This window comes from Colossoma macropomum, unplaced genomic scaffold, assembly GCF_904425465.1.
Source record: "Colossoma macropomum unplaced genomic scaffold, Colossoma_macropomum, whole genome shotgun sequence".
NCBI lineage: Eukaryota > Metazoa > Chordata > Actinopteri > Characiformes > Serrasalmidae > Colossoma > Colossoma macropomum.
In genome coordinates, this window is record NW_023494795.1 from 6,624,989 (window position 1) to 6,641,082 (window position 16,094).

At 38.2% G+C, this 16,094-nt stretch overlaps 1 protein-coding gene across 1 annotated transcript; it reads left to right on the top strand.

Annotated features, from left to right (window-relative positions):
* Positions 1-3,232: 3,232 nt before the first annotated feature.
* On the top strand, positions 3,233-15,816 carry LOC118816069 (spermatogenesis-associated serine-rich protein 1). The gene is made up of 6 exons (XM_036582577.1): positions 3,233-3,318; positions 5,507-5,631; positions 8,044-8,208; positions 8,329-8,434; positions 13,226-13,288; positions 15,678-15,816. The coding sequence occupies exons 1-6, from the start codon at positions 3,233-3,235 to the stop codon at positions 15,814-15,816; spliced, it is 684 nt and encodes a 227-aa protein (XP_036438470.1).
* Positions 15,817-16,094: the final 278 nt, after the last annotated feature.

Genomic DNA, 16,094 nt, shown 5'->3' on the forward strand with positions numbered 1-16,094 from the left:
CTAACAGGTGGATTTAAAGAGCTCTCTCTCTCTCTCTCTCACTCTCGGTCTCTCTCTCTCTCTCTCTCTCTCTCTCTCTCTCTCTCGGTCTCTCTCTCTCGGTCTCTCTCTCTCTCAGTCTTTCTGTCTCTCTCTCTCTCTCTCTCTCTCTCTCTCTCTCTCACTCTCGGTCTCTCTCTCTCTCTCTCTCTCTCTCTCTCTCTCTCCTATTGCCGACTCTGTAAAGGTTCTGTGCAGGTACATTTTTCGTTCATTAAGGTACAACCAAGTAAATGTTCCCTCAAAGGCACGAGTTAATTATCTTGTTTTCCTGAAATAACAAGTTATCTTGTCATCTCAAGACAACAAAAGTTGGTGTCTTAAGGTAACCAGGTAGTTATAATTTTTTTCTGGATTGTTATCTTGAGATAATGAGTAATTCGTCTTGTTATTTCAAGATAACAAAATTGTTATCTTGAATTAACAAGTTACTTATCTTGTTACCTCAAGATAACAAAACTGTTATCTTGAGATAATGTGTTAGTTATCTTGTTATCTCAAAATAACAATCCAGAAAATTATAGCAACAGCTCATGGCCTCTCCAGACTTACATACCCAAGAGGCCATAAGGTAGTTATAATTTTCCAGATTTTCAAGTTGTTATCTTGTTATCTCGAGATAATAAAGTAATCTTGAAATAACAAGTTAGTTATTTTGAGATAAAGTTATCTTGAAATTACAAGTTAGTTATCTTGTTATTTCAAGATAACAAAAGTTGTTATCTTGAAATTACGAGTTAATTATCTTATCCCGAGATAACAGTTGTTATCTTGAAATTACGAGTTAGTTATCTTGCTATTTCAAGAAAATGTTATATGTGATATATATTTAAATAATAAATATATTAAATATATTTTAATAATAATAATAATAATAATAATAATAATAATAACAAATATAGCCGTAAGTGGCAATTTGCGGGGTCCAAGGTGCCCCGCCTTCTTGGGTACATGTCAGTAAAGGTTTGTACACACATTTATACAGCAGTTAGTTCCGGCCACGCAAGCTGATTGGTTGAGAAGCGTTCTAACCGTGCTGTTATTTCACCATAACATCACAGGTTTTTCACAAACACTGTATCACTCTGTTAAAACGCCGTTGCTAAGCGACGACTTTGACAGCTGTAGGAGACGCTCAAGACATTTGAAAGTTTTTACTTCTTAATTTGCCACAAACAGAAAATGGATACTTTTAAGATCACATTTGACCGACAGCCGATTTGGTCAGACTCTGAAGATGAGACGACACTAAATTCCCAAACTGTCATCACCACTGAGCAGCTTTTCAGTCGGCAGTTTTATGCCTCAGCCTGATTTGGTCAGACTCTGAAGATCAGACTACACATCTGGCGAATGGTATTGGGTTCATTTCTGTGTTTTTCTGTCACAGCTGCCGACTGAAAAGCTGCTCAGTGGTGATGACAGTTTGGGAATTTAGTGTGAGGAGCTGGAGAACGAACTGCCGGCTGTGCAGCGAGTGGGCGGAGTTCGTTACTCTGACGTATCAACAAGCTGCTTGTTAAGGAACTATAATTTGGTGAAGGAACTGCGAACATTAAAACATATTAAACGCCGCGTTCACGACCCAGTTTATTAATTTATTACTTTATTTATTAACTGTTGTATAAAAGCTATAGAACACTCGAGGAGTGTGTTATCGCCAATAACATCACAGCTGTGATGATCTACGGTGACCAAATCACAGCCGTGATGTTATTTCGCGATAACACGCTCCCTCTCGTCTTCTATTGCTTAAATGAAGTTTAATCATGATTTAAAAATTTCAAGGCTTTCAAATCCATGTGTAACTTCAATTAGACACATTTTAATAGATCTAATAGAATCTGATTCAGGATAGGAAAAAGCAGCAGCATAAACAAATTTCATATCAGTCAGACTGTCCTTCACTGCGTTACATTTTTTGGCTCATGGGTCAATTGAATGGAGTTCAAGGTATTAACTTAATGAACTGTTCTGGTAAATGTGGCTGTCTTGTACTTTTTAAATGCTGCAGTGAATGGACTTCATCTTTGGTTTGTGTGTAGAGTGACCAACGTTAAATGAAAAGCTGTTGCTTTTTTAATATGCTTATTAGTATAAATTATAAGTTCAACTTATATCGTGCCTTTTACAAACCTAAGGTCCCTTTACCGAGGCAGGGACAAAAGAAATCAGTGAGCAGAAGAATGAAAGGTTTAACGTTTAATGTCTGGTAAGGATCTCAGGGACTGCAGCTGCCCCTTCAGATGAGCTAATGCTAAAGCTAAAGAACACTAGAAAAGCGGTCCTGACATTTGACTGTTGGGGGTGTTTCACAAAGCAGGATTTCTCCGTTTAGCCAGGCAATTTAAGCCCAAAGATGAGGACTGTCCAATAGCAATATCCCTCAGCTCTTTTCCTATTGGACAGGCTTGACTTTGGGCTTAAATTATCTGGCTAAACTGAGGAATCCTGCTTTGTGAAACACTCCATGATGTGTTAGCCAATACAGTAGCCTAGATAAAGTTTAGTTCATCTTAGTTTTGATGCTGGGCTGTGAGTGTGGCCTTCTATCTAGTTTAACCTAAAACTGTTTTCAGCTTCAGGAATGAAAAACAGCTCCACCTCCACATGAATTAATCTGAATTATATGTACAGCCATTCTGAAGAATTGAGTCGAGGTTTTTATTGGTTTGATTGGATGAAAGGTTTGCTTAGAGAGGACTGTGATTGGCTGAGGGGCCTGTCAGTCATTATTTTGCTATTATGTTGAGGATACAAGATCTATATATATGCTGACAGAAGTATTTTCAGTCATTAATATTCGTATTCATATTAAAATGTGAACCTTTAAGTTGTAATTAAATGTAGAAAGGAGAAATGCTCGATAAAAAACTTCCTTCTGTTTAGTTTTGGTCTACAACTTCACCTGAGAGGCTGCTTGAGCTGAGCTAGTTTTTGGCGCCATCTTGCGGCCGGCCTTTGTAATGTCACGTTGCTACGTTGTTTTCTTTTAAGTGAACAAAGCGCTCTGTCTCTATACAGAAGGAGCTTCAGGGGTTAAATGACCGTCTGTCAGGTCAGACCGAGAAAACCTGTCAGCTGTGTGTGTACCCGTTTCCCAAGAGCCGACTATTCTTCCAGGCAGACCTTTTGTTAGTCTAATTAGCTCATAAAGTCTGGAGCCGCCGCTCTGTTCCAGCTCAGTGTAGTGATGGCTGCTAGTTACTTTCCTCACATTCAGGAAAAGGAGAGAGAGTTCAGACCTCATATCAGACACACGGAGCCTGTTCTAACTGAGTAAGTACTGAAGTACTGAACAGGGGAACTCCACCAATATATCAAAATTTGTTGACCAGGGTATGTTTTGTTTTTTGTTTTTTTTTTTTACTGCTGAAAGCCAAAAATCTTAGACGCTTTGTATTATTTTCTAAAAATAATTTTTACAGAGCAGATCACTGAAGAGACGCCATCTGTTTATAGTTTATAGCCCAGATTTGTGGAAAAATGGGTCGACTTTCAGTAGACATTCATATGACACCCACCTTTTGAATGTAGCTTATGAAATATGAAAGTTATGAAAAATATGATGAAGTGCGTTTTGGGACCACCGGTGGTCTCAAGGAGTTGAAAAGATTAAATGGTTGAGATGTAAACAAAGTCATTCAGGGTTGTTGGGTGTGAAATGCTTAGTCCTGGAGAAACTCGCAGTCAGAATTGTTTACAGTGGTGGTGATGGGAACCAGACGTCTAAGAGTTTAGTATCTCTAAAAGCTCCTTCACAGAAAGTTATTACGTCTGAAATGGTTATGAATACAAAGCCCGATCTCTGGTTTTATGGTAGTTTTGTTCTAAAGTTTTGGCTTAAAACGTATTGCGATCAATTTATTTTGATCTGTTCAAGATGGAGGGATACATGACACACATCGCTGCTATAGGGACATCTCCATTTTTGTTGTTTTTCAGTGTTTTGACATAATTTGAAAATGCCTGTTACCCTTTACATTGTGTGTAAATTTCATGATGAATGGACCAAAAGAAACAGTCGAAAATGACGTGGAAAAAAGTCTGGTTCCATTGACTTACATTAAAAGTAAAGTATGTTTTTCCTTCTCCTGTAAAGTTACCATTTTAGAGATACGAGGTTTTGTTCCGACAGCAGCGATATGTAAAATAGTTCCCAAAGAAATTTAATTTTTAAGATTTAGCTGTTTTACCATCATCAGCATTACATATAAAACTCAAAAGACTCGTGTAGGTTCACTGGTGGATTTGGATAGTAGATAAAATGGCTATATTTGTGTTGTAGACATGGTGACCCCTGGTTCCTATCACCACCACTGTAAAGACACCTGAGTCTATAAGTTTCTCTACAATGAACCATTTCACAACACACCACTCGGAATGACTTTGTTTACATCTTGACCACTGAATATGCAGACATTTTGACAAATTGGTGGAGTTTTCCTTTAACCATCAAAGATATCCTCAGTAAAACTGATGCAAATGAATGATACTCAGTAAAGATGACAGTAACATCTGGAGCAGCCGCTGTATTGGTTTCATGTCCGAGTTGGTTCTAACAGTCTGATTTGTGCAGAGGTGGACAGTAGTTATTAGGCTAATGTCCGAGACATTGTGCCCTTAATAAAACTTCAGTGAAAGTATTTCCCAATGATAAAACCTGAACACGTGAATATATTTGTGAGAAACTGAATCTATGTATGTTACATTAGTTATTAATTCCTTTTGGTGTTTAATTCCATTTTGCTCTGTTGGTAAACCAACTTTGTCTGCCTCAATGCATCTGTAGTTTTGTGGTCTTTACATTGGTTCCAGACAGTTATTGAACAGTTTTGACTTTAAAATCATATATCAGTTAATTATGGATTTGTTTACTTTGCTCAGCAGAGTCATTGAAGTTACTTACTTGGTAAAAGTATTAACTCCTTGTGTGGTGTTCAGGTCTGTGGGTTAATGTTTACCAAAAGAAAAAATGATGTAATTTATTATTTTTTCAACCTCAGATTCTTGTCCTTTGCTCATTTTCTGTGAAGAACATATATAATAACCCATTTTCAGTGTCTTCACTCTGTTCACCCCCCACACATTTATATTACACATGTGGTGTTGGGTGAACCTGCGGGGAATAAAAGTGTGGAGGTGCCGTGTCCTTCACTCTGTTCTCCTCCTACATGGTCTGCTGTTAGTGTGTGTGTGTGTGTGTGAGGGTGGACAACATGGACAGGCTGCTGACTGGCTACAGCTGCTAAAGGAGAACCCTACGCTGGACACTTGTGATATTTTAAACATCTGGTATTTTTACATAAATTGTTATGGCTGTATTGATTTTAATAACAATAATGTGTTGGGTCCACCAGACCACTGAGTACCAAACACATCAACACCACACAAGGATTAAACATGTGTTTAGCGCTGGCTGAGGCTCACACTTCTCATGAATTCTGAATTTGCCTTTATCATACAGGTGTGGCCTTGACTGGAAATCTCGTTTGCGTTGGATTCCTGAACCTCGCTACAGCGATGCCCCTTTTCCTCAAATTAAAGATATTAAATTCCCCAGTCAAATCCAACTGATGAGGTCCTTCCCACGTGAGTACAGCTTTAATGGGTGTGAGGGAAGCACGATGATGTTTGAATCATATTGGAATTGGCAGACATTTGCCTTAAAAATATCAGCATTGGACAGATGTGTAGATTTGTCTAATACTTCAAACTGTATTTATTGTGCTCTGGAAGAGCAGACTGCTTAGGTCCGGGGTTGGCAACATGCGACCGCCCTGTTGAGGCTCCACAGCAGGATTAGATTTGTAGGTAAAAATAAAATAATCCTCCTTTACAGTAAAATAAAGCTCTGCTGATTGTTCAACACAGTCTAACAATAAATGGTCTTAAATGTTGGAGTTAATGTAGAACTGCTAATTCACCCTTTAACCCTGAAGATCAGCGCAGACTGCTGGTCACCATAGCAACACATACAACAGTATCGCCTAGCTAGTAGCTAACGAAGAGAAAAGAGGAAGATTGAAGACGAACAACGATAATTTGGAGATAAGTGGACTTATTTACATTCATAATCACTCCAGCTGGTTTCCTGATACGTTTAGTCTGCAGCGAGAAACTACCAAACACTAAAAGTCATGCTTCTTCTCAAGTCGGCTTCTTGTTTGCCAGCTTCTTTTTCGATTTTTCACATTCCACCTTAAATGGTGCAGCAGTTACAATGTGTTACATTTAAGGTGGAACGGGAAAATTTCAAACAAGAAGCTGGTTAATGAGGAGCGACTTCAGCCTCATAAAAAGACGACAGTGAGAGACATTTTACAAGATATTATTTACCTTTTGAGGAAAAGTTTCCTGCTGGAGATGTGAGAAAAGCAGCTATAGCTGAGCTAAAGCTTAAAGCAGAGCGAAGTAAGTCTGTGTTTTCTTTTATATTTTGTTTTTAGCCTCTACTAGTGCATCAGCACATACTGAGACATATTTACAGCCAAGATGGTAAAATGGACATAAATTGTTGTGGCTCCCAAAGTGGTTTGATTTTTGTTGAAAGGACAAAATGGCTCTTCTAAACATTTGGGTTGCCGACCCCTGGCCTAGGTGATGCTACATGTTACATTTCTCTGTCATGCTAATCCAGGTAGATCTAGGTACTTTTTCTAATTTTTAGATTTCTACATTTTATAAATGTTTATGTATCGGCATCGCAGACATGTACATGAAATATATCGTATATTCACACGAGCACAAAATTCCTGCATTAGTGCAATCCCTAGTAAATATGTAATAGTGTAACATATCTGGCTTGTTCTTTATTGATAGCTAATAAAGTTAATTCATTCCAGCAGTGTGTTCAACCAAAAGGGGCTAAAACTCAGTGGCCACTTTATTAGGTACCCCCCTGTATCTTCAGTTCATTTTATCAGCTCCACTTCCCCTATAGGTGCATTTTGTAATTCTACCATTGCAGACTGTTGTCCATCTGTTTCTCTGCCCCATTATCAATGGTCAGGACCAAGACAGGACCACCACTGAGGAGGTATTATTTGGGTGGTGAATCATTCTCAGCACTGCAGTGGCACTGAAGTGGCAGTGAAGTGGCAGTGACATGTTAGTGTGTGTCCACCTATTGTCCACTCTATTCAACAGTTTGCACGGTTTGTGTTGGTCATTCTCTAGTCCTTCATCAGTGGTCACAGGATGCTGTTGGCTGGATATTTTTGGTTGGTGGACTATTCTCAGTCCAGCAGTGACACTGAGGTGTTTAAAAACTCCAGCAGCACTGCTGTGTCTGATCCACTCATACCAGCACAACACACACTAACACACCACCACCACGTCAGTGTTACTGCAGTGCTGAGAATGATCCACCACCCAAATAGTACCTGCTCTGTGAGGATCCATGGGGGTCCTGACCACTGATGAACTGAGATAAATGGGGGCTAACAAACATACAGAACATACCTATATGGTAAATGAACCTGATAAAATGGACAATAGGAGTAGATATAAGGTAGGTTTACCTAGTAAGGTGCCCAGTGAGTGTATTTCATTTCATTCCAGGCCAGTTTAGAACTAAATAATTAGATATGTATTGATGTACTGCTTTAAACTAACAACTAAATTAATTAAACGATTCAAACACAATTTAAATTTAATCAGAAGAAATGGAAATCATGCTGCTTTCAGTTCCTCTGTTCTGTGTACTTGTTTTAAGGAGCATCTATGTAAATATTTGTTGAAATAAATTGAAATAAATTTAAATTGAGTGAAAAAAGGAAGCCTATTTTCATTCACAGTCCTTTGTGCTGTATTCAGATCGTCTTCTAGCGGTTTTAAACTAAATCCACATGATTCTGAATAACGATTCAGCCTCATTATGAGACATTTTCAATGCTTTATGATGTAAGACAATCATTGAGATTTGTCATAAGAGGCCAGCAAGAAAAGACAAACACTGCAACAAGTGGAAAATTAACAACTACCACTGCCACTTATATTTAGAGGCCAATATGGTGTCCCAGTCTGAGTGGACCTTTTACCCAAACTTTGGTCAGCCTGTGACCTTCCATGCTGGAAAGCGGTGTTTTATAGATGCAGTTCGTCACGGATCCAAGAGATGCACCTCAGAACAGACTCTAGAGTCAACCATAGGGAGGAAAAGAAAGGGTAAGATTTTTAGTTCTGTTTTTTATTTGTAAGTACACAGTGCAAATTGCAGATTTTGGAAAGTGTTAACTATAATGATATTTGTGTTGAAACGTTTGTCTTTCTATTTGTATTTATTAGTGGAACCTGGCTTTGGCTATGCAGCAGATTCCAGGACTTATCTAGTACCAGAGTACAGCCCTAACTTTCACAAGCTTGGATCAACATTACCAAAATCTAATTTTGGGTAAGTGTCATATATTGTATATATATATATATATATATATATGTATGTATACGCTTCACGTCATGCCAAAAAACAACCCTTGCCCATGATAAAATCACTGTAACCCATGGCCTCTCGTGGCTTATTGCCTTAAAATATATACCCCCATGGACCCTCACAGGTACTATTTGGGTGGTGAATCATTCTCAGCACTGCAGTAACACTGACGTGGTGGTGGTGTGTTAGTGTGTGTTGCGCTGGTCTGAGTGGATCAGACACAGCAGTGCTGCTGGAGTTTTTAAACACCTCAGTGTCACTGCTGGACTGAGAATAGTCCACCAACCAAAAATATCCAACCAACAGCGTCCTGTGACCACTGATGAAGGACTAGAGGATGACCAACACAAACTGTGCAGCAGCAGATGAGCTATCGTCTCTGACTTTACATCTACAAGGTGGACTGACAAAGTAGGAGTGTCTAATATAGTGGACAGTGAGTGGACACAGTGTTTAAAAACTCCAGCAGCACTGCTGTGTCTGATCCACTCATGGCAGCACAGCACACACTAACACACCACCACCACATCAGTGTTACTGCAGTGCTGAGAATGATCCACCACCCAAATAGTACCTGCTCTGTGAGGGTCCATGGGGGTCCTGACCACTGAAGAACAGGGTAAAAGGGGGCTAACAAAGTATCAGAGAAACAGATGGACTACAGTCTGTAACTGTAGAACTACAAAGGGCACCTATATAGTAAGTGGAGCTGATAAAGTGGACAATGAGCGTAGAAACAAGGAGGTGGTCATAATGTTATGCCTGATCGGTGTGTGTGTGTGTATATATATGTCTATACACATACATATACACAGTACATACTACCAATATATATTTCCTGGCCACTTAATTAGGAATTGCTGAAGATTTGTCAGCTGCACATCCATACTGCAAATCTCCCATTCCAATCTACAAAATCCCCAGGGTGCTTCACTACATTCAGATCTTGTGACTGGGGAGGCCGTTGTACTATACCAAACTCTTTGTCATGGTTGAGATTACTTGTTACCTACCATCTGCATGTCACTGCAGAAACGAAGAGATTCACCAGACTTTTTTCCAATCCTCAACTGTCAATTATTCTGTGAGTCTGTACTCGCTGTAGCCTCAGATTCTTGTTCTTGGCTGATGGAAGCAGAACCCATGTGGTCTTCTGCCATTGTAGCCCATCCACCTCAAGGTTCTATGTGTTGTGCATTCAGAGATGCTTTTCTGATCACCACTGTAGTAACGAGTGGTTATGAAAGCTAGTTTTGCCTGGCTGTAAGTCTGGCCTTTCTCTTCTGACCTCTCAGTCAACATTTCTGCACACAGAACTGCTGCTCACCTGATGTTTACATCATTCTTTGTAAACTATAGGCACTAAGATCTCATATTTCTCCTTTCTGATGTTTGAAGTGAACATTATTGGCAGCTCTTGACCTGTTACTGCAATGTTTTGCAGTGGTTTGCAAAGTTTGGAAACCCTTTGTCAAATTATATAAATATTTTTTGATTTTTAAAGTGAACTAAACACAACTTCTGCAGCAAACTTTAAAGAAAATAACATTTTTATGGCAATAGTATTTAATGCAAAAAATGGAAAAAAATTAAATAGTAACTGTGGCATGTGCAAAAGTTTGGACACCCTACTGAGTCAGCACTTAGTAATACCCCTGTTTACAGATACCACAGCTTACAATTGCTTTTAATAGCCAACTAGGACTTTTCCGACTTTTATTTAAAGAACTTCCACCCACAGTTCCTCGCAGATTGCTTCTAGTTCTGTGATATATTCTCTGGATGTACCGTGTGTTTAAGATCTACCCATAGATTTTCAGTGACGTTCAAGTTGGAGGACTGTGACGACCATTCTAAATGTCTCAGCTTGTTTCTCTTGAAGTAGTTCATAGCAGATTTTTAAGAATGTTTTGGATTATTGTCCTGCTGTAATGAAGTGTACGAGTTCGTGATAATGTGTAAGTTCGTAGTACGTATAATGAAGAGGAAATGTTCAGTGTCTTTTGTTGCATTGTTTATGTCAGTAAGTTGATTAAATGTTAAGACTTTACAACAGGAAAAGTGTCCAAACTTTTGCAGTAATTTATTCTTTTTTAAATTAACCCTCTATTGCATAGTGTTGCCATATGACAATTACTTTATCTGAATTTTACTGAAAGGCAGTAATATTAAGTCTGTGTTTTCCCATTTAATTGTGGAAAAAGGGTCTTTTCCTTTAAAGGACAAATACTTTAAGACATCACATGACCAGGAATTCTTATTATGATGTTGTTATTACCATACGTTCCAAATACCAATTGAAATTGTATTAATTTCCAGTATTTGTAAATATTGGGTCGTATATTTCACTAAGCATAAGTTGGATTTGTTTGGTCTTGTTTTCAATAAAATTACGTTTTTAGAGAAAAATTTCATTTAAAAAAAAATTTTTTTTTTTTTTAGATTTTATGGTGCTATGGTACGATCGCACACTGTTGCCATATGGCAACAATTTCCCAAATACCCCACTTTAAAAAAAATATTTTTTTTTTTCAAACATTTCCATCATGTAAGCAAATTTAAATAACAAAAACACATTAAAACATTTTTATCATGTGCCAGTAATAATTCATGCGGTAGAGGGTTAATTTGATGTGGCCCAAACTTTTGCATACAACTCTGCATCGTGCTGCTAACTAGGGTCGTAGCCAAAGGATGGCCAGAGGTGGCCAGTCCCCCATTTGTATGAAGCTTTGCCACCTCTTTCACCACCCTAGTTACACAAAACGAGACCTTAATGCTGTTTTGTTTACCATTTTGCTTAATGAGACAGCAAACAGGTTAACATAAGTGTTTGATTATTGGAAAATTACATTTACATCCATATAGTGCAGTAGATGGATCACAACATCAATATAAGAAATAAACCAAACAATATTTTACAGAACCCACCTTCCCAGAAAAAAGACTGCATAAAGATGCGATTAACTGGACAATAAAGTTATGTTGTTAATCCACACAGAATTATGACCACATTAATCTTTTACCCAGAACTCTCGGTACTCTGAGATCCACAGAGCACAAAGCAGGCGCTATCAGCCACATTATATGCAGTAGGCTACGGTAAGATGTGTCAACTATCCAGAATTACTCAGCTATAATTATTTTATTATGTTAACTTTCATAACTGAATATCTTTTTTCCGCTGAGTAAGTGTGTGTTCAGGCTAGATTTATCTCTGGTAAGTCCAGTATGGAATACATTTGTGCTAAACATAGGTCAGCATGTCACTCAACCAAAGACTGTTCACTATTGAGTGACGTCTAGGGAGGGCAGTCTAAATTAGCAACTTCTAAAGCCTAAAATATGAATGTTAATACGCTGAAAAAAGTGATGCATTTCATTTAGTTGCTTCAACTGTGTGCTTTCTGTCATCGGAGAAATTTTGTGAAGTTTGGCCTTTTTTCTCTCAGATTGACGCAGAAAAACTTCATGCATTTATAACAAGCAGAGTTGATCACTGTAATGATCTTCTTACTGGACTTGCTAAGAAAACAATACGTGCCTTACAACTTGTACAAAACGTAGCAGCATCCTTACAAAAACAACACAGAGAGATCAGATCAGTCCCACTTTAAAAGAGCTGCACTAGCTGTCTGTATCATTCAGGATAGATTTTAAAGCTCTGCTACTAGTTTTTAAAGCTCAAAATGACCTTAAAGCTCCGCTTACATCACAGAGTATCTGTCTGTTCATGATCTTAGATCTGCAGATACTGAACTTCTACAAACACCTTCTGTAAAATATAGAAAACATGGAGAGACTCTTTCAGTTATTCTGCTTCTAAACTGTGGAGCTCAGTTCACCTTTTATTAGACAGTCAAGCTCAGTGCTCACTTTTAAGAAGCATCTAAAAACGAATCTCTTTAACTCAGCATTTAAATAAATTTCTACATTTTTATCTTTTATTTATCTTTTTTTTTTTTCCATCTGATCTGGGTCATTTTCTGACAATTCTAAATTAATACTTATAATTTCTTGTATAACTGTTTTTTATCACCTGTCTGTAAAGCACTTTAAAAAGTGCTATATACATAAAAAAATATTATTATTATTAAAATGTTATTATTAATTTCCTCATGAACAAATAAAAAACATCAACTCTGCTATGTCTTTTAGTAATTGTGTTAAGAAAATTCAACAAAATTTTGTTATATTAATAACGTAGCACTAACATATACACAGATAAACGTTATTAACTGCTGCTTTTTTCCCTTTGCCACCCAAAATAAATTCACCGGGTCTAACCTGGCCACCCCATTGTGGAAGCTCTGCTTATGCCCTGACTGCTGCCACGTGATTGGCTGTTTAATAATTGCATAGCTGAGTGGGTGTGCAGGTGTTCTTAATTAAGTCGCAGCTGAGTGTGTAGTTTTCAGTTTATTTGTATCATCCATCAAAAAACCTTGTTCTGTGAAAGATACTCTGTTTATTACTGGTTCTTTGGTGTTAATTTTAATCACTGATGATAATAACTTACATTTGCTCTGTTATTATCTTTTCTTATTGTTTTCACTGGCTGTACTGCATTCAGGGTTTTAATTTAGGAGCAAACCGCTGGTTCTGCTGCAGTGTTTACTAAGCAGAAACAGAAAGAAAGGCCTCACCTGTGATCTCAGTGATTCCATCTATGACCTCAGTATTAGATGATGCACAGATTTTGTGGTGCAATTAATGGCAGTTAAATTAAAGTATGTGTTTTTATCTTGTGTTTAGGTATCCCGCCACCTTTAAAGCAGATACATTCATTCCCCTCCAGCCCCTGTCAGAAAAGCTCTGGTAGGTATTAATAATACTGTCACAGTTTAGGGCAACCACACACCTGTGTCAATAATAAAAGGAATATTTGGTCTTTGATAGTTTATAGAGAGCAGATAGCCTTAACATCGAGTGTGTTTACATGCACTCAACAATCTGATCATAATCGGATTTCTTCAGTTATCCGATTATTCAAATGGTCATGTAAAGACCATACTTTGGTCTAGAAATCTGATTAAGAAATCTGATAAAGAGGCTGGATTTTAGCTCAGTAATCAGATTCTCAGTGCAAGTAAACTCTTACTCTGATTTCTTTCGCATTTCTCAATCTGCGCATGTACGAAAACAGACTGCTGTACTGGAAATAAGCAAGCAGCGTCGCCGCAAGATGCAGCAAAACACTTTTGGAGCAACTCTGAAATCAACTACATTCTCATCGAAATGAAGGATTTAAATATTCTTCATCTTCTAAATAAAGTATGTTCATATTTTTGGTAAAGAGGCGCGACGTTTTAAAAAAAGCCGCAGCATAAAGTTTGAGTTTTACGTTACGTTTACGTCACGTCTTCTTCTGTGAGTTTATTGGCTGGTTGCAAAGCAGAAATCTGATTACTGCCTGACTCATGTAGACCCAGAGTTTCCCATTATCTGATTACTCAAGTGCATATAAACGCGTCGATCGGATTGCTGACAGAATCTGATTTTCTGCAGTTATCAGATTATTAAGTGCATGTAAACACACTCAGTGTTGAAGGTGGTTTGTTGGAAATGTAAAATGTTTTTGAGTATGAATTGCACTGTACCAGTCAAAGGTTTAGACAACCCTGACTGAATGAATATTTATCATAACATCGAAGACGTTTTGTTTTCTGATTGTAGTAGTTTCACTTCACTTACTCTCAAATGTGGAATATATTTAAAAAAAAAAAAAATCAATAAACCTCAATTCCAAAAAAATTGGGACAGTATGTGAAATGCATATTAAAAAAGTAAGCAATGATTAGTAAATTCTGTTTGACCTCTATTCAATTGAAAACAATACAGAACTGTTTTGTATTGTATTTTATAGAAAACATTTTATGTTTCGCGTTATTAACTGTATTTTTTATAAATATTTTAATAAATATATGCTCATATGCCCCATCAAGAACCAGAAAATATAAATATATCCCTTGGATGTTCATACATCTTTGATAAAAGAAAGAAACACATTTTACTTAGGATGGCTCTGTGCTATCTTACATTTATAATTAGAGTAAAGCTGCGTTCCCAAGTCTAGGCTGCAGTCGAGGTATGCTGCATTTTTCAGCCGCTACATCATAGCAGGCCGTTCTAAAGTGAAGGGCCTTCGTATACAGCCTAGAAATGTAGCCTACGTTCCGAGTGATTTCAAGGACACATCAGATGTATCCTTCCAGGCTTTCGGTTACCCAGAGTTCTCTGTGTACGAACAGCGTGAAGGAAAAAAAACAGTGCCACGAAAATGGAAGGGAAAACAAAGCCGTTGGAGCAGAGCTAGCTTTAAAATCTAAGTTGTTCACGTCCTTGAATTCATCTTCGTTACCTTATAAAGTGTGAAATGACTGATTAATTAAAGCGTTTGTTTATATATTGTATATTGTCTGTGTATCGTATTTTATTTACAAGTATTTGTACATATGTAGGCAGCACAGTGGCGCAGTGGGTAGCACTGTAGCCTCACAGCGAGAATGGCCTGGGTTCGATTCCCGGCTGGCCGACTGGGGTCGTTTCTGTGTGGAGTTTGCCTGTTCTCCCTGTGTCTGCGTGGGTTTCCTCTGGGTACTCCAGTTTCCTCCCACAGTCCAAAAACATGCAGTTAAGCTAATTGGACGTGCTGAATTGCCCCTAGGTGTGAGTGTGAATGTGTATGTCTGTCTGTCTGCCCTGTGATGGACTGGCGACCTGTCCAGGGTGTATCCTGCCTTCTGCCCAATGACAGCTGGGATAGGCTCCAGCACCCCACCGCGACCCAGAGGGATAAGCGGTTTAGAGTATGTATGTATGTAGTTTATCATACTACATTAGAACATCTCCCCCATTTCCATTATGAAATGAAAAAGCAATAAACTCAATGCAGCGGCTCCATTTTCTCTCACCAGTTCCCTCACGAGTTTGGCGCCGCTCTGGTGGCGTCCCCACGCAGCCTCGTTAGGACTGATCCATTTGTGTGACCTATAGGCTTCATAGGACAGTCGTACCGAGGACCCGCACTACCTCGCCTGCAGCCTAGTCTTTGAAGCGCAGCTTAAGTCTTACTTCTGTTGTCCAGTGAGCTGTATGTAAAATTCCACAGTACAATCTACATTTTTACAGTTAATAAATAAATAAACTATGTTCGTATCAGCACTACAGCAGTGTGTTACTGGTAGTATGTTGTGTGTCTCTCCAGCGTGACTTACGCAGAGAAAAAGAAGATTCTGGAGCGAGAGGAAGAAATTCTTCAAGTAAATGATCTTAACAAGTGGAGACCAGCAGCTCCGCTGTTTGAAAGTTTTCTAATAGAACACAGACCACCTCAGCCTCTTTAGTTACAAGTTCACTTTCTCTCTCTTCTTTTCTTTGTGTATTGACCTTGGTACATTCACATGTGATAATGTTCCACTTTTATGTCCAGTTCAGTTGTGATCACCATCAAAATATAAAGAAATTAAACTTGGCAGTGCGTTAAAGCTGGCACTACATATTTTTTAATAATCTCTCTACATCTAACAAATCTTCTGTCAGCTTCTGTAACTCGTGTGTTCTCTTATTGTCTTTGTAAAAGCAGTGTTTTAATTAATACTTCCAGTGTGGACTTTTTGTGATA